At 40.9% G+C, this 19,919-nt stretch overlaps 1 protein-coding gene across 1 annotated transcript in view; it reads left to right on the forward strand.

Annotated features, from left to right (window-relative positions):
- LOC147017678 (FH1/FH2 domain-containing protein 3-like) overlaps window positions 1-19,919 on the forward strand; it is a 257,701-nt gene that overhangs the window by 165,216 nt on the left and 72,566 nt on the right. Inside the window, exons 10-14 of the mRNA XM_085847448.1 lie at window positions 4,010-4,263; window positions 4,853-4,996; window positions 13,798-13,947; window positions 17,818-18,024; window positions 19,369-19,422. Of these exons, the coding sequence (XP_085703574.1) occupies window positions 4,010-4,263; window positions 4,853-4,996; window positions 13,798-13,947; window positions 17,818-18,024; window positions 19,369-19,422 (809 nt within the window). The remainder of the gene's footprint in view (window positions 1-4,009; window positions 4,264-4,852; window positions 4,997-13,797; window positions 13,948-17,817; window positions 18,025-19,368; window positions 19,423-19,919) is intronic.

Raw genomic sequence — 19,919 nt, forward strand, 5'->3', positions numbered from 1 at the left:
TTATAATATAATCAATAAACGCCTGTTAAAAGACTAATACAGGGATGACAAGTTAATTAACCATATTTACGAATAAAAACAACAACTATTTCAAGCGCTTATTCACAAAAAAAAAAAACCACATAGATTATTTAACGATTTTTTTTCTGATTAAATAACGAGATTATTGGCCCTGTTTGTCATCAAAACACCACAAGGGCTAAAGAGTGAGTCTTTGATTCAGCAGCCAACTCGAAAAGTACAAGGTTGTTGGAAAAGTACAAGGTTGTTCTAAAAGTACAAGGTTGTTCTAAAAGTACAAGGTTGTTGGAAAAGTACAAGGTTGTTGGAAAAGTACAATGTTGTTGGAAAAATGCAAGGTTGTTGTAAAAGAAGTTTGGGAGGTTGATGACGAGATTCTGACTCCAGTGAGTGATACAAAAGAGTTTTAAAATACTGCATTGTGCTTCCTCACTTGACACTCAGCATTTAGAGCATAGAGCATGGGTTCGCATCCCGTGGGAAGGGGAGATTTTTCATGAATTACCCAGCTAATTTCAGAGAGAAAAGTGATGTCACAGAGCTGTACTGAGAGTCGTCCTGTATGTTGCGTCCCTGCCCCCAGGGTCAGTGACTGTCTTTGTCTGAAGTGAGGTCCGGTGTTTTCTCGTGTATTTGAATGCATGTGTGTGCATAATTGGGAGTGTCAAGGTCCTCGACGAGTACGTAAAATTTTTTTAAAGGATAATGGCAAAACTATTTGTTTTGAATTGTTGCATTTGGGCAAATTGGAGAAAAATATCAAAATCTTCAATGTCTGCCTTCAATCAACCGTTTCTTATTTACAGCTGGATTTATGTTGACTGCGTTTAGCAAAAGATCATTAATACAGCCTGAATGTAATCATCCATTAACTTCATCACTGAAGGTGAAGGAGGTTATGTTTTCAACCCTTTCTGTTTGTTTCTTTGTTGGGTCGCCGAAATAGGTGACCCTTATTGTCAGTAATTCTGTCTGTTTGTTTGGATGTTTGTTTGTTTGTCATCAGCATAATTGGTAGTAAACGTAGGCGGATTTTGACCAAACTCGGTGGTAGGAACATCTTATGACCTCGTGCTTTGGAAATTGTGATGATTGCTACGGACGCTTTGGTTCCCTAGCAACAACCGAAAAACCTTCAAAATCGGTACCGTTCACGCAAAATCAATTCCGAAAGCCATTATCCCACGTAGGGTTATGAAATTTGGCACTAATGATCGACAGGTGATGCTCTATCAAATATATTCCGTTTTTTTGTGATATATGGAATACTTTACCCGCAGCGCCCCCTACAATTAGGGTATGTGCGAAAATTGGCGAAAATTGAAGGCCCCCTAGCGACCAGGTGAGTGCATCGATACGAATGAAACTTTGCAGGTTCATGGTACTCAATGAGTACTACAACTTTGCCTCAGGACATATTGACCGATTTCGCTTAGGTCAGGGGTCAAAGATCAATTAGTGCAAAAATCGATAATATGCGAGAGCTGGAGGTGTCTTCGCGCCAAATGCTACTCCTCCTCGGGTTATGGTCGGATGGTCATGAAAATTCACACTCATCGTCTGGAATACATTGTGCACAAACAATCGAGCCGGATTTTCGATTTAGATCTTTGTTCACCCAGAGTACCTCCTCGAACTTTGGGGATTTCCGATTTCAAACCGCATTTTCGGTACTTTTCATTCAAATGGATACCGAGTAGTTATCAGTAGATGTAACTGGATGAGATTTGATATGCATAACCTTAAGGTGATTCCCTATCCATTATATGACATCCATTTTGCTCTATATCTTATATTTTCCATGCTCGGCGACCCATCGCCGCCTACCGGCTTGTTTGTCTGTTTGTTTGTTTGTGTGCAGGATATCTCAAAAAGTTGTCGACGGATTCGGATGAAACTTTGTGGACACGTTGGGTGTGTGACAAGGACGAACTGATTAGATTTTGGTGAAGATCCAAATCGGGATCCTGATACGAGAAATATTTAATTTTTTTGGTGATTCTTCACCATTGAGAGATCGGGCCATAAACGAAATGGTTCTGCATAGCATGATATTTCAAAAAAATTTTGGGACCGATATGTTCTCATGGATCAGGCATTGCGTGGCGGAGGTACGCACTTCACCGAGTGCCCTTCTTGTTACAACTGTCAAAGCAGCATTATTTTAATGCTGATGATTTATTAAAAAAAAAAAACAATAAAACGAACCTGCTGCTTGTTATGCAATGAATAATGAAATAAAGACTTGTTCTCATGTCATACAGTACATGAATAAATGTTGATTTGTAAGTATGTACTGTCAGAGTGTACCATCTTGAACATTGTGTGCTTATCAGTGGTGTCTTTATCCATCTTTCATTCTCATCACCCTACTCATGAACGCTTAATTGATGAAGCTTCATATGAATTGGATCAGGGTTTCATTTTGAGCAACTTTAATATGGCTTATTGTGTGATTCGGGTCCATTGTCAGAAGTGGAGACTCATCACATTGCTAATGCCCTTAGTTCATACAGCTGGGTGGTTGCGGGGAGCGGTTAAGCTTGCACAGCCAGTTTACATGTCAGGTTTCACTTGATTGGTTCATCTGATCAATTTCATTTGACAACCTTATGTCGCCTGTCAGTAGGCACAATAAGCGCACAACATTAAATGTTATCAAATTCGTTCAATTTCACACTTTCATACGCAGGATACATTGACAGTAATCATGGAATCCACTAACATTTGTTTTAAACCAAACAAATTTAATTTACCTTTATAATGGAGTAAATTGAGTTTGGATGCAAAGTAACTGAAGCATTGAATTCTACCTACAATTTATTATACTTTGTAACGTAATGGGGCTGACGGGTTGGCTGAGAAGTATACACACTTGTCTCTAAAGCATGAGTCACATTTGCTCTACGGCAAGGATACGGTGGCCGTACCCCCTCTACCCCCCCTGAATTGACAGAAATGTGCGGCGGCCGCAGAGTTTCTGAGGTGGCCTCAGGGGGCCCTACGCTGTATGGCTATCTTTTACAGGCCGTAGGGGTCTCCGTGGAATTAAAGCGCGGAGTTATAACTTTTTTCATTTCTCGGTTCGCCGTAGCAATTTGACAAGCCGTAGCCATGACGTAGATGTGTTCCACGTCGACCGTACGTAGGGCGTACGGTGGGCTTGCGTTATTCGTGCGTTTTCCGTAGGTTCTTATCAATGAAAAAATAATTTTGCCAACCCCCCAAAAATTACGGTGGCTGCACTATTTCCACGTTCGCCTTAGGGCCCCCCTGCGGTCGCCTTGCGGTCGCCTTGCGGGCACCTTGCGTCTGCCTTGAAAATGGCCGCCGCAGGGATGCCCTAAGGTCACCGTGCAACATCAAATCAAAGACCGTACGGCACCCCCACGTTTTCGGTCTCCACAATTTATAAATATGCCGTGCGGCTCCCCGAAAAAATAAAAACATATGTGACGGCTACATTGTGTGACTGTGGAAATATTGCGGTCGCCCTATAATTGCTAGTGGCCGTAGATTTTTTTTAGACCCTATGGCCGCCGTGGCAAATGTGACTCAAGCATAAGCTATCAAGCCTGGGTTTGAATCCCAACTCAGCTATAAACTGCCATCCCGGTGATTCACAGGCAGGGTGATCCATCAATTTGTGTGTCGTTCCTTGGATGGACGTTAAACTGGGCATCCCGTCTGCCAGCTATAGTTGGTGGATGTTTGAGATCACATGGTGTCCTTCATGAAGTGTCGGCGAGTTATCGCTGGAACGCTCTCCTAATTCCAAATTCCTGCTCTCACCTGCAGGGGACACTGCATCAGGGGCACCGACGCATCCCCTTGCGATAATGCAAACCACCAGCCACGTGCTGCACATGAAATGATAATGATGATTAAATTAATAAAGTGCACTCTGATATAATGTGACGTAAAGTGTTTTGCAAATGAACTCTTCACTGCAATAGGTTCCTTAATTACAATGGAGTTATTTCTACAGGCTTCAATAAGGCATGAGGACGGTGAGGAGGATGTCACTGCACCTCCCAGTTGCCGAAGAGATCGGCGCCGTTCCAGCACCGGTGGGGCAGATACAAATGGCACTGAGCGACGGCGTAGCAGGCGGCACGGGTCTTTTGTCGCACGAGGTCAAACACCCCTCTTCTCTCAATCCACATCGCCAAGGATAGAGATGCTCTCTGACTCTGAGCTCCCATCACCGATGGAGAATGACCCTGCTTTATCCCCTGAAAGGTGGGGTAAAATAGAAGGGGCAGTTTGAGTGAATATTCTTGCGAGGGTACATAAAGCTTATCTTACACTCTGAGTGACATATGTATGTATATAATATAATATATATATATGGATATAGGTGTATATATGTACACACATATATATATGTATATATATATATATATACATATACACATATATATATATATATATATATATATATATATATATATATATATCTATATATTTTAAATTATATATACCTATGTACACATATGTGTATATATAAATTATTTTCTAATTTTTTTATTTTTTATATACATATATATGTGTATATATATATATATATATATATATTTCGACTTTAGATTAGTTTCTGAGAATTTTTATAAAGGATCTGAGTTTCTGGAAAACAATTTCCCATGTGGATTGGATGTCTGTTCTTTGTGACTCGGGGGCAAGGCATTATTTGATTTAAGACTTGTTGTATTTAACATGTGCATTAATTATTCTGAGCTGAGCTGCTCCTTGTCCACACTTGGATTAAATATTTTGCAATACTTATATTTCAATCCTAATCATGTTTTAATTTTTATTCCAACTATTCCAGTGTCAACTCTTCAACATCTCCTTTCTCCCTCACCACTTGCAGTGATCACCTTCCATACGTTCCATACACAACCATCCACTTCTTCCCCAATGAACCGGCAGGCACGAGCACTCCCAGCACAACTCCAACACCCACCGAAGAGCAGTGAGTCTCTCGAACCAGACTGAGCATCATGATCATACCAACGTGAAATTTTGAGGTTTCCAGCACAACTGTATCACCATGTTGAGTTGGAATTTCCCTCGTCAAATTGAGACCAAGGTCAAATCACGAAATGATGATTGCTGCACTATTTTTATTCTTATTTGTAAATGTATAAACATTATATGAAGCATTTTGTCACTGTTTTGTAATCCTGCCACCACCTTGTCCTAGAATGACAGCCATAACTCTCATCTATGAGATGGTTTATGATGCCGCATGTGAAGCAAAAAGTAGGGTGAAGCAATTGGTTCACATGGGCGGATCCAGATGGGGGGGAGAGGGCTCACCCAGCGCACGCCCCCCCCAACCTACTCCCTCACGTCAAAAGCGATCGTTTTTTAAAAACTTTTTATAAAAACGTTCTTACTGAAATGTTTTTTAAAATTTCAACCCTGTCTGTTTGTTTGTTTGTTACTTGCGAAAATGTAAGATTTTGCAATCGTAGTATATTGGTTGGTCACGTGCATTATTCTGTCTGTCTGTTTGTATGTCAATCGCCAACAGGTCACAGTTTTAAACCAATCTTCACGAAACTTCACCAAATGATAGAGTTGGTCTTTTGCAAGATGCCTATTGATTTTTTCAGTCAAAAGATCAACAACTTTGTCAAATGTTTTAAATCATCAATTTTCATCCAATCGACTTGAAATTTGAAGAGGATTTGCATATAAGGTCACTGAATTCAACCACCAATTATGTTTGAGGTTACATTGACACAAAGGTCAACATAGGCCAAATTTCCAAGTTGTCAATTTTCATCCGATTGATTTGAAATTTGAACATCATATCAGGTCACTGAATTCAACCAACAATTATTTAAGGTCAACAACTTTTGTGTAATTTCTAAAATCCTCAATTTTCATCTGATTGACTTGAAATTTGAAGAGGACTTGTATTTCAAGTCACTGAATACAACCATCCAATTATTTTAAGGTCAAATTTGTTTTTGGGATTTTTGCAAGTATCATGATGATGCTCTGCACAGCGTCTTTCTTGTTTGTTTGTTCGTTGCAAAATCGAAGATTTTTCAAGTATATTGGTTCGTTGATTTTGTTATTCTGTCCATTTGTCTGTTTGTCGTCTACAGGTCAAAATTTTAAACCGATCCTCACGAAACTTCACCACATGGTAGAGTTTCTCATAAGGAAGAAGCCTATTGTTTTTGAGGTTGAAAGGTCAACATAGGGCCAAAGGTCAACAACTAAGGTGGTATTTCTAAAATCCTCAATTTTCATCCAATTCACTTGAAATTTAAAGAGGATTTATATTTATGGTCACTGAATTGAATGAGCCAATTATTTTTGAGGTCAACATAGACCAAAAGGTCAACATCGGCCCAAGGTTAACAACTAAAGCGGTATTTCTAAAATCCTCAATTTTCATCCGATTTACTTGAAGTTTGAAGAGGATATACAGTATATTTCAGATCACTGAATTCAACTGGCCATTTTTTTGGAGGTCCACTTAGGCCAAAAGGTCAAAATAGGTCGAATCTCTAAAATTCACAATTTTCATCCGATTAACTTGAAATTTGAAGAGAAATTGCATATTTCGTCATTTAATTCAACCGCCAATTATTATTTTTGAGGTAAAATTTGTTTTATGGATTTTGCAAGTGTCGTACTCTGCACGACATCTTCTTCTTGTTAATTGCTGGAATCCTTCGGATTTCGGCAATTATGTTGGTCAGTTGTGTGTGTCATTCTGTGTGTCTGTCTGTTTGTTTGTGTGTTTGTTTACCCTGTCGCAGCCACACTGTTTCAGCGATCATGACCAAACTGGGTACAGACGTCGGCCATGGTCCAACTTAGAAACTTGTCGTTTTTGGTAAATCTAGGTCAAAGGTCAAGGTCACCGGAAAACCGAAATTCTTATTTTCACAATAACGTCCGCTAAAATGGTCGTATCGACTTCAACCCAAATCCAAAATGTGCATCTTCCAATTCTGCATCCAACCATATGTCTCATTGGGGTGTCACACCAACACCCTTCTTAGCGCTCGGGGGGTCGAATGTCAGGGGGGTCGGGTCAAAAATTTCAAATTGCAATAAAAACGCCATTTCAAGTCCGATTGACTTCCAAGTTATGATCATGACCAAACTAAGTGCTATAACTCATTAAACAGTAGCACTATCGACTTATAAGAACCAAATTGATTTCCAGGTTTTTGTTTTTTCAGAGATCATGGAGATATGACAGTTATTCCGGCAATTCCTTGCTCAACGAGCAATTTCATTTGTTTGTTTGTGTGCAGGATATCTGAAAAAGTTGTAGATGGATTTGGATGAAATTTGGTGGGCAAGTTGGGTGTTTGTCACGGATGAATTGATTAGATTTTTGTGAAGATCCGAATCCGGATACTAGAATTTTTTAATTGAGTCTTCACCATTGAGTGATAGGACTAAAACCGATATATAGCACAACATATCAAAAAGTTATGGAAGGATTCTGATGAAACTTGGTGGACCAGTTGGGAGTGTAACATGGACAAATTTATTTTATTTTGGTGAAGATCTGAACCTGGATCTGGCCAAGCTATGCGCTCTATCGCGTGCCCTTCTTGTGCAAAGTGGTCTCGTTACCTTCGCAAACTTCGTTTGACGAAGATATTGTATTGACCCCTGTGTATTTATTTATTGGTAAATATGTGTGCGGCCAACATTGCGCAAAAACTGCAGGACCGATTTGCATGAAATTTTCAGAGATGATGTGCAGTTACTCAAGGACGCCAGGCGAAGCTTTTGGGAGCAATCAGATTAAAGGTCAAGGTCACGGTCACGAAAAGGTCAGAATCGTTTTTTCATCATAACGCGGTCAATTTTTATCCGAACGAGATAAAACCAACACCAAAATGTTCATTACTCAATTCTACATTCTAGGCTATGCCACGTGAAAGTGTGGCATAATTACCCTAGGTAGCGGTTGGGGGTCAAAGGTCAAGGGGGTCACCAAAAATGGTATTAACAATGTTTTGGATCACTTTATACAAAAACTTTACAGCGGATTAGCTTGAAATTGTGTGGGAAGGTTTGTTGTCATGAAAAGACAAATCGAGTAGATTTTTGGAGCGATCGGATCAAAGGTCAAGGTCAAGGTCACAAAAAGGTCAAACATTTTTATTTTCGCGATAACACAGTTAATTTTATTCCAATTTACATCAAATTAATGCCAAAATGATCAGTATTCAATGCCCTAACCTCAAATATAACATATTATATGGTGTTGTTGTAACCCGAGTTAGCGGTTGGAGGTCAAAGGTCAAGGGGGTCACCACAAAGCATTTTTCATTGGGCAGTGTCGTGGACAATATTATGCAAAAACCACTTAGCAGATTGTCATGAAATTTTGTGGACTTGTTTGACATCATGAGAGGACAAATCGATTAGATTTTGGGAGCGATCAGATCTAAGGTCAAGGTCAAGGTCACAAAAAGGTCAAAATCGTTTTTTTGCGATTAAAGTGTCAATTTTGTTCCGATTTACATCAAATTAAGTCCAAAATGTTCAGTATTCAAATCCCGATCCACTGATGTAGCATATGGTATAGTGTTTGTAACCCTAGTTAGTCTGTGGAAGTCAAAGGTCAAGGGGGTCACCAAAATGGAGATTTTGATTGGGAAGCATTGTGGACATTGCACAAAAACCACTTCGCAGATTGTCATGAAATTTTGTGGATGTGTTTGGCATCACGAGAGGACAAATCGATTAGATTTTGGGAGCGATCGGATCAAAGGTTAAGGTCAAGGTCACAAAAAGGTCAAAATCGTTTTTTTGCGATTAAATTGTCAATTTTGTTTTGATTTACAGCAAATTAACTCCAAAATGTTCAAAATTAAATTCCCCATCCTCTAATATGACACATGGTATAGTACTTTTGTCACCCAAGGCAGCAGTTGGGGGTCAAAAGTCAAGGGGGTCACACAAAGTCACATTTATATCGGAAAGCGTTGTGGACAACTTAACGCAAAAAAAAACAAAACGCAGAGGCTTTAATTGTTTTGGATTTGTTTGGCATCATGAAAGGACAAATCCATTAGATTTTGGGAGCGATCAGATCAAAGGTCAAGGTCACAAAAAGGTTGATATCATTTTTCATGATGAAAACGGTTAATATCTTTCCGATTTACATCAAATTAACTCCAAATTGTTCAGTGTTCAATTCCCCATCTTCTGAAATGACACAAGGTATTGTACTATTGTCACCCTAGGTAGCGGTTGTGGGTCAAAGGTCATGGGGGTCACGAAATGCATATTTGTATTGAGATGCGTTGTGGACAACTTAATACAAAGGTAATAACTAGAATATATCTCTGTCTCTAAACTGTGTGTCTGTTGATGCAACAAGGGCCATAAGGGCCCAACCAAACTTAGTTACTAAGTAAAATACAACAAATTTTCATTAAGGAGACTTGGTATAGTTTGATATGCACATAGCTTCGCTCATAGTTTAGTAAAAGGAGTTTTACTTTCTTGTTTAATTAGACGCCAATTAAAATGACGTTTTTGTCCTCGCTCGGATTTGAAAACATGATATACTTGTTCCAGGTCGTGTCTGTGTGGTCAGTGACATTCGACCGAATCCGACCCTACATGCTACAGAGTTCGGCACTCGGGACAACGAATCACCTAAAATTGTCATAATCGTAATAGTTCGAATAACAAAATCCTTTCACAAAATCCGGATCATGGACTTTAAATTTGCGAAATTCCCGAGCAGATTTAGTGGAATTTTAGTTCCTCATTTCACTCTCATGCCATGTTCAAACTAGTGGCTGCGGCGAAGGTATGCGCTCTACGAGTGCCCGTTCTAGTTTCATTTGTATTGAGGTGTATATAACCAAAGAGGTGGCCTCAGAATGTGGGATCACCCAATATTCCTCAGACCACCGCTGATGTTGACTACAGCATTCAAAATTGAACTGGTTTGTACCATTCAGTTTCTTCCTATGGTGGATACTTGATGATTAACTAATTACTGGAATCATTTGTCATCAGAGATGTTTCTTTTCTCTTAACCATTCATGAACTGCTCCAACTGACTATCCTGCTCCAACTGACTCTCCCACTCCAACTGACTATCCTGTTCCAACTGACTATCCCGCTCCAACTGACTCTCCCACTCCAACTGACTATCCTGCTCCAACTGACTATGCTGCTCCAACTGACTATCCCGCTCCAACTGACTCTCCCACTCCAACTGACTATCCTGCTCCAACTGACTCTCCCACTCCAACTGACTATCCTGCTCCAACTGACTATCCTGCTCCAACTGACTATCCCGCTCCAACTGACTCTCCCACTCCAACTGACTATCCTGCTCCAACTGACTCTCCCACTCCAACTGACTATCTCTCTCCAACTGACTATCCTGTTCCAACTGACTATCCCGCTCCAACTGACTCTCCCACTCCAACTGACTATCTCGCTCCAACTGACTATCCTGCTCCAACTGACTCTCCCACTCCAACTGACTATCCCACTCCAACTGACTATCCCGCTCCAACTGACTATCTCGCTCCAACTGACTATCCTGCTCCAACCGACTCTCCCACTCCAACTGACTATCTCACTCCAACTGACTATCCCACTCCAACTGGCTCTCCCACTCCAACTGACTGCCACGTTGATGATTGTGGAGCAGCTTGTGTGCCCCGATGACCCAATGAGCTATACTGAACAGATATAACCAAACCAGGCATGTCTGCACCAGGCAAAATAGCATTCCTTTACTGTAGTAATTATCTGTAGACTTCTGTAGTAGGACCTGTTACCAACTATAGTCTATGAGAGAATAACTCTCATATACTATAGTTCTAACTGTAGCATTTTTACCTGGGGAGGGTAGGGGACAGACAAATATAGTTGAAATCTTGAGAAGTAAACCTCAATGACAAAAAATAAATTCTGATGTTGGCAGCAGGGCTTCAGTAGTTGAAATAGCTGAACAGAAAAACTTGTTACCCAGCATTTCAATGATGAAGGTCACGAATTCTGATAAAATGAAGACTGTATACTCACGTAGAACATGCCACCAGACAAATAAAATGATCAACCGAAAGACACTATGACAAATGAAAAACCATATCTCTCAACTATGCTGCATCAGTCGTTGCACCGGTAAAAAAGGGCCGCGTCCACCAGATAGCGACCAAGGCTGTGATCGAAAAGTTAGTTACTGGTCAACCACCACCACAACAACAACACCACCCAACAGCAAAATCTTCTAAAATGTAAACATCCAATTTTAGAAGCAACATTCAACGCACGGACACTTGGCTCGGTGGATAAGATCAGCAAAACTGTTGCACATGCCGAAAAGTACAGCATCAGTGTAATCTGCCTTCAAGAGCACCGCATTTACCAAAAAAAAAAATGTTCGATTACGATCGACTCGATGATGATAATGATAATTAATGAACCAAGAAGTGGAATGGTCTCCCAAATATCAGATAATCCAGAGTCCGTATCATTCTGTTTGAATTTGGCACTCGGTCTGTGTTTTCAAGACTCAAGAACATGCTCTTTGACCATGGGAAATTATCCATGATAATACAATAGGCATCGAATGTGATGGAGAAGAAAGCTTTGTCAGGAGTGGTTCACACCGTCAACATGATGAAAGCAAATGTTCAGCTGATGGCAAAAGCGTAATTCTGAATGTCACTTCCATTTCAAACCTTGTTCAATGTCAGAAATATTGATTTGTTTTGATCATTACGTCATTTTGTTTCATCAAATGCAATGTCTGCTTTTCATTCGATTGGATTTTTATGATGAGACAATAATTAAAATAAATATTGAGTTTGGAGAAAAAGTTTTTTTTCATTGGAGAACTTAATTTCAAGTGCATTTTTTGTCTATATTTAGAATAGCCTTTAGAATTTATGACAAAGATAAACACCCACAAAAATGTTCCCCTTGCTCTGCTCAGCGAATTTATATTTTTCAGTGCAATGTTAATTTTGCCCCCCCCCCCGACCCCAATCTAAAATCATGGATCCATGCCTGGTTCACTTTGTCTGTCTGTCTGCCGGTCTATAGACATCTGTCTATGATCAAGGAACAACTTCATTTCAATTGAATGTTATGTTGTGAGCACTGCAGAACACGAATCAGAACGTGAATCGGAACACGAACCTGTAGTTTAGCAGTCCTTTGGCCCTGAATTTGATAAATTCTACGGAATCTCGTCCTGAGTGTGCATGTGCACAGAGGAGTTAGGTAATTTTCTTCATCTGCCTGCTTGTCTGACAGTGAAACAAAATTTAAAATCATTCCAAGCATGAAACTTACTGCTTTTCGGGATGTCATAATGGACACAAAGAACAGGCACAAAAAAAAACTAATGTAACGTGTTAGATATGGTGGTGTACAATATGGTGCAACAATGGCAGTGAACGTCCAAAAAAAGTTGTTTTTTCTTCTACAACCTTTAAAACTTTTATTTTGTTTCAATTGAATTATATATTTGAACACTGTAGAACACGTATCACATTTTGCCATTTCTAAAAACCTACAGTTTAAGCGGTACTAAGACAAAGAATTATTATATGTCATTTTACACCATCTTAAGGCCTAAGTCACATTTGCCACGGCGGCCGTGGGGTCTACAAAATCTACGGCCACTAGCAATTATACGGCGGCCGCAGTATTTCCACGGTCACAAAATGTAGCAGTCACATATGTTTTTATTTTTCGGGGAGCCGCACGGCGAATTTATAAATCGTGGAGACCGAAAACGTGGGGGTGCCGTACGGTCTTTGATTTGATGTCGCATGGTGACCTTAGGGCGTTCCTGCGGCGGCCATAGAATTTTGAAGGCAGATGCAAAGTGCCCACAAGGCGACCGCAGGGGGACTGCAGGGGGGCCCTAAGGCGAACGTGCGGCCAGACGGACGGTAACAAGTGGGTTTTTTATTTATTTTTTAACCAGTTTTTTTTGTTTCGGATTGTCGAATTGCTACGGCGAACGTAGAAATGAAAAAAGTTATAACTCCGCGCTATAATTCCACAGCGATCCCTACGGCCTGTAAAATATAACCAAACGGCGTAGGGCCACCCTGAGGCCACCGCAGAAACTCTGCGGCCGCCGCACGTTTCTGTCAATTCAGAGGGCGTACGGCCACCGTATCCTCGCCGTAGAGCAAATGTGACTTAGGCCTAACCAATAAAATGTGCCCCTCGCTCTCCTGTGGGGGAATATACAGATTTAGGCAAAATGGCAGCTCATAGGAAATATAGATTGTGTTCGGAAACGCAAAGTAAGGGTTTTAGAGACCCTTCCAATGTCCTTTTTCTCAAGACTGTGGAGTAATGTGATCGATGAACTCTCGTTTATAATTGACATTTCTCATGATAGAAATTTATGTTTGTTTGTTTGATTTTATTTGTCTGGGTGAAAACTAAAAAAGACTTGCTCCTATGAACCTGAAAATATTCCTTTCTCCAGTGTCTCAATGCCATGGTAGAGCTGTCACACACACCACACACACACACACACACACACACACACACACACACACACACACACACACACACACACACACACACACACACACACACACACACACACGATAATATAGGATTTTACTTTTTAACATGAGACAAAGCTTCGACTTAAGGCGAAGTAACTTTCTGGAGCACACTGGGTGCTGGCGGAATCATCGAGTGGCGGCGCTTTTCTCTCCACATACAGCTGCGCACTTTCAACCTGATTTGTTTGTCCCATTTATCTTTTGACAGATCGCCTTGTAGTCGTCCTGTTTCCACCCCCTGCTCACGGCTGCTTGATCCAGCCTATGATCCTCATGCTTCGAGGTCAGGCACCGCGTGCCACTCCAACCAAGCATGCTCTCCCTCCAGCCCAACACCAGCCATCAAAATGTGTTCCCGGTACAGTGTTGTCAAAGGAAAGATTGAGCATCACTATGTATGTTTTACCAGTATAGGAATTTAGCCTTGCTAAAGCATATATATTATGTACTGTTCTTCACACACGACTGTAATATATTGTGCAGAATACAGGCAAACCTAATGAAAGATAACAATTTTTTAAAAAAATGAAATCACTGAAAATGCAGCTGTACTCTTATTCCGTCATATTTCAAGAAAAAGTTAAGGTGACAGACTCAGTACAGAAAGACAACATTGAGATTATCATAAACTCATTGCACAAGGTGATGAAATCTTTTGATTGCCCCTCCTCCAAAATATACCCCCACCCACCCACACATCCCCTTTAACAACTCCTTTGCATTTCCTCTCTTCCAAATACCCCCCTTTTGTCCTTCCCCCCCCCCCCACCAACATTATGGATTGTCAATTTACTCCATTAATTTTGCACATATTATGTAGATACCTTGTAATATTGGATGCAAGTGGGTTTTCCTGGATTAACCCTCCTTGCATCTCGGCATGCATGTGACACCAAGACACAGTGAATACTTGGTTGAACCTATTTGGGGAGAGCCCTTGTCTGACAAAGTGATTCTTTTCTTGTCCAGTTTTTTTAGGAGCATCTTAATTGTTACATATAACGGCGAATATAACAAACACGGAACCTCAAAACACGTAAAGGATATTTATGCAAGTAAGTGTGTAGTACTCACGAAATATGGCAATGCATAGGAACATATTAAATAACGACAACAATAAACAGTATATAAATAATTCCTGAGACATATGTGCTGGGATTGAGTTGGTTGACTGAACATCTCCACCTCCGAAATGTCCCAAAGATAGTACGGCGCCTCCACGAGCCTCTACGAACCAAATCCTACATCCTGGCTTCTCATGCCAACCTTGTTTCTTTTGAAAGGCAGGATGTGTAGGCAAACACCTGGTGCCTTAAAACAAGGCGCTCCGGCTGGGTAGAGCTCGTTAGCCTTCGTTGGCTATCTGCCTTGGAGAGGGAAGACAACTCTGATGTAAAACCCGGGTGGGTTGAGTTTGTTAGCCTTGGTCGTCAGTCTACCATCAATTGGGGTAGAGACCTTATCTGTTTCCTTGAAGCAGACTCGTCAATCCTTCCGCAGCCATTTTTGTGCTGCGAAGAGACAAACTTCCATAATTGTCTTGTTTCAGCACAAGGGTCTGGTTGTTCTATTTGAGGAGCAGAGGGCGGCTGCACAGGAGGTACTCCCACGGAGTGGGTTTTTAGATATATATGTTTTTTGTGCTTTTCGTATGTTTTGCGGAATGAAGGGTTTTACGGTGGCTAGAGTGCAAATCCTGCCACCAACCTCCTAATAAATAGTAACCCAACTGCAGGAGGACATCCACAGACAGTTTGGCACGAGATATTGACGGCCGTTGGCTCACAAGGAGCTCCTCCACCCTTTGACAGGTTTTGTTTTTAATCTGACTTATCAAGTGAATAAAACGAATAGAACTTACTTTCTAGAAGTATAATGAAGGTATTGGAGGCTGTGTTTGAAAGGATAGTTCACATCGACGTGGGGTACACTTACCTCTGAGCTTGATAGTCTCGGCTCATTTTCCAACCCGATTATAAACTGCCATCCAGGTACCCGAGGATTTCAACCTTGGAAGGGCTTTCTTTCAATGAGTGTAACATCCTTTGGATGAATGTCATGCTGGTTGTCCTCTCTGTTATCTTTTGCTGGAAGAACAAGACATCTCACAATGTATTTTGCTGTCTCATAATGGACTTTTGGCTTTTAATGAGATCCTTGGGTTTGACCGTGCTCCTTCATTACAGCACCCTATTCTATTTTTGTTTCTTTTCGTGTTGTTTTCCGTGAGCTTTTAAAATTTCTTCGATGTTTTTTTTTTTGACCCCAAATTCATTCTGTTGTGTTGAGGCTGCTTTATTCGCACCGATTCCATACAAAATGTTTGTACTCTGCATCTGCATCATCATCATCATCATCATCATCATCATCATCATCATCATCATCATCATCATCATCATCATCATCTTATACCAGATTCCCATGAAAAGGAATAGGCCTGTTCTATGGACTATTCTTCTTGATCAAACCCCACAAGAAGGTGTGATTCATTGGGGCCATTAATATTGCACTAGTAGTGGTAGTAGTAGTAGTAGTTTTCGCACTCACGGCACAGGAAAGCTCAGGAAGGCATAAGTTTTCTCTTTATTGTCGCTCGACTTCCTCATGCTTGCAAGTCCATGTTGACAATTTTTTTTGAGACAATTCGAGGTGACCTTGACCTCTGACCTCAAAAGCAAATAGGCATCAGTGACCCAATTGGCAAACCCGGCTCAAATTTCAAATAAATTGGATGAAAATTGATGATTTATGTGACATTTCCATTTGATTTTTTTTAACTTTTTGACCAAATTATTTATTTGTCTTCTCCATCATCTCATAATGAAGCTTTCTTGAAAATTTTATGACAAAAGCTTGAATGCTAAAAAAGAAAAACAACTTGCAGCCTGGACACACACACACACACACACACACACACACACACACACACACACACACACACACACACACACACACACACACACACACACACACACACACTGTCTTCAACATAGCTGTGCAACATCATCTCAGATTGTCCACAATCCAAAACCGTGATCATTTCCAGCCCCGTTAACCCTCTCTCACCCCCAAGCCCACCTCCTTCCAAATTTAGTTTTTTTCCTTCCAGAGAATTTGCTTTCTGTATCCATCTTGTCCACCTCATGCTTCCTTCCCCACCCCTTATTCCTCCAAACATCGCCTTATTTTTCCAAGTCGCCTTCTACAGGGTGACCCCAAAATGTGGGACCAGGGAAAAGTTTAACAACTTTAATATTATCCAATCAGACCAAACAAAATTGTCAGATCATATTACGCACTCATAGACAGTCAAAGATATTAGTGAAAATTTCAGTTGTCTACAAAGAGATTGAACAGTTTTACAATGGAATTGCTTACGATGTCAATGTTTGATGATGTGCTCCAAATGGGCACCATTTTGTTCAATGCAGAGGGCCTCACGTCGAGCAGTTATTGATGACTTGTACGCACTGTTATCAAAATTATCCTCAAGCTTTCTTTGCTGATGTTGAGCTCTCGACAGCGGTGCCGAAGACATTTCTTGGGACTGTGGGTGACTGTGTCAGCAACGGCGACAATATTCTCAGGTGACCTTCCTGATTTTGGTTGGCCAGAAGTGGCCTCCTCTGTTTGGTGAATTCATATTCAAGACTGTGCCATGCTGTCTAAATTTTTTTTTCACAAACCTTTGAATTTCAGACTTGCTGGGTACTTTCCTTGTTGTAAAATGAGCGCAAAACAACCGCCTTGTCTGTAAGAACGAGAATTTGTCTGCAGATAGTTTTCTCCATAAAATGACTTTTCTTTGGGTTTCCACGACATGCTGTGTGAATGTCAAAGATTCGAGAAACTTGGCACTTGACAGATACACTCTCCTTTAACTCAGTTCAGACCTCATGAAAAATGAAACGGATTGAATGAAAACTGTGAAGGTTATTTAACTTTTTCCTAGCGCCCACTGTTTTTGGGTTCACCCTGTGTTTTGTCCTTCAAACCTGCTGTTCGTGTTTCCCCCTGTCTCTACTGTTCCTTTTGTTCTTTTCCACCCTGATCCTTTCAGTGTTATAGCTCTTCCATGAGCCTTGACTTTGTATATAAAAAATAATCACTGCCAGAATTTTGAGCAGCTTTTCAGAAATGTTGTTCCTTTATATCCCAAACATTTTGAATACAGGATGTATTTTTCTTTATAATAATGTTTATGCTTTGTTGCATTCTTTCAAACCAGTGTGGGACCAGTGGTCTCAGGAAGTGTGGGACAAGGTGTCACAGGAAGTGCTGCACCAGGGATCGTCGGAAGCCCAGGCAATGCCGGTCTACTCAGTTCTTCTTACAAGCAGCATCAGGAGTCTCTGGCTGCAGAGCGAGAACGCCGCCGACAGCAACGCGAGGAGCGTTTGCAGCACATCGAGCACGAGGAGCGAAACAAATACAAGTATGTCAGAGTTCAGGTGTTTTTTTTACACCTGCACAATTGTATTTAAACTTCTGATTTGATGTGGGTTGTACACATTCGACCATATTTTGTTTCGAAGAATTAAACTTGTTACCAAATTGTGTTTTCACTTAGTTTAGTTTATTATTCCTGACATAGCATTACAATCTCTTGACTACTCTGTCCATTTACAGTACTTGCGGGTATTCCTGCCCTCCGGGTGTGAGTACCCTTCTCAGCCCACCATCGGTGGTCAAGGGGCTGCTGCGCATTCTTGGAAATTCACTTTATAATTTTTGTCATTTTTGAAAGAAATTGCATTGATCATAACAATATCTTACTCCATGCGATCGTAGTTGAAGCTTGCAACACTCTCTTGTGATGTCTATTGTGATGACATTTTATGCTGGCACAGCGCACGGCATCGATGGAAACAAAAACATTTTCATTCGACATTTCACCATACTTCATGTTTAATTATTTTCATCATTCTTATGGGTTTGCTTCCGGCCGAAGTGCCCATCTTGACCCACCTTCTCGACACAAAGAGCAATGCTGGGAAAAACGGGCACATCCGATTTGTCAGTGCCACGACCAATCGACGGGGGGATAATGGCGACATAGCTACAGCCACACAAGCTCTATTTATTACAGTGGATTTTTGGATTAGTTTGCATGTCATCATGATCGAAGACATTATTTTACACAAATGTGTAATTTTAATGCCGACTCCGTATCATCCAGAAAGTCACTGTGGAATTAATGCCAGCTATCGGATGCAGCCTGTGGCTGCTGGTTGCCTCATTTTCTGGGGGTGCCGCTGTGCCTCTGATGATGTACTCCTAATACCAGTACACTGGTACTCATTTTGCCAACCTCGGAAGGATGACTGGCTGAGTCAACCCTACCTGGTGTTAATTCAATGGCAGACAGGGGCTCAAACTCTGGACCCTAAGATCCCAAGCCAGCCACCATAACCGTAAAGCCAACACCAGGATTAGAGTTAATGTGAACATCATTATAGCGAAAAAATATCCATCCTTTCCATCTGCTTTTGTAGAACTCGATGCAATGCTTTTGTGATTGATTTGTGTTCATAATCAGGATATGTCACGCCTCGCTTCACATTACGAAGAGCGACTTCAATTATATGTTGATTACTAGAATTGGAACAAAAATTCACATCTTTCATTATCTTTGTCTTTCATAACCTTTATTATCTCTCATTTCCTCTCTCCTTAATTCTTTGCTTTGCTGCACTTTCTTTCTCACATTTATATGTTTTATTTCCCCCTCTTCCATCTCTCCCTATCTTTTCACACACTTGATGCTATATCACTGCAGTAGGCCAGCATACCTAAAGAAAAAAGCGAGGGAGCGGCGAGAAAGAGAAGAAAGGTAGGAGGAAACGGCTGTGTGCAACTATCTGCATGAGTGCATGCTCAAACCCAATATGTAAACAACGATTTGCATCCTATTTTCTCGGTAAACACGAACGCAATTTTGCAGCCATTGCCGGATAATTGATCGACTTGTTCTTGGGCAGCACGAGGCTGCTGCTTTTCCTCATTGCTGGGAGCAGGATCCCGATGTGGTGTCTCTTGTACATTTGAGCTGCAATTTGTAATTTGTTTGGGGTCTCTCCTCCTTTTCGCGAAAGATGCTGTAGGATATTTAACATCTGCCAACAACCAGTGCTGGCACTGGGGTTCTCTGGCTTTACGACCTTCTGATGGACGGCTCACACGTTGATGCATTGCCCCGTGTGCAAAATGCCAGGGTGATGGTTTTATTGCTGTTTGTAGTAGACTAGACAGGTCAATGGTGAGTATGCGTATATCTAAGCTCTCTTGCCAGTGGTGAAGTGTTGTACGATTTTTCACCATTTTACTGCT

The sequence above is a fragment of the Eptatretus burgeri genome, chromosome 11, assembly GCF_056783735.1.
Source record: "Eptatretus burgeri isolate ZD-2024b chromosome 11, Ebu_testis_v1, whole genome shotgun sequence".
Lineage (NCBI taxonomy): Eukaryota > Metazoa > Chordata > Myxini > Myxiniformes > Myxinidae > Eptatretus > Eptatretus burgeri.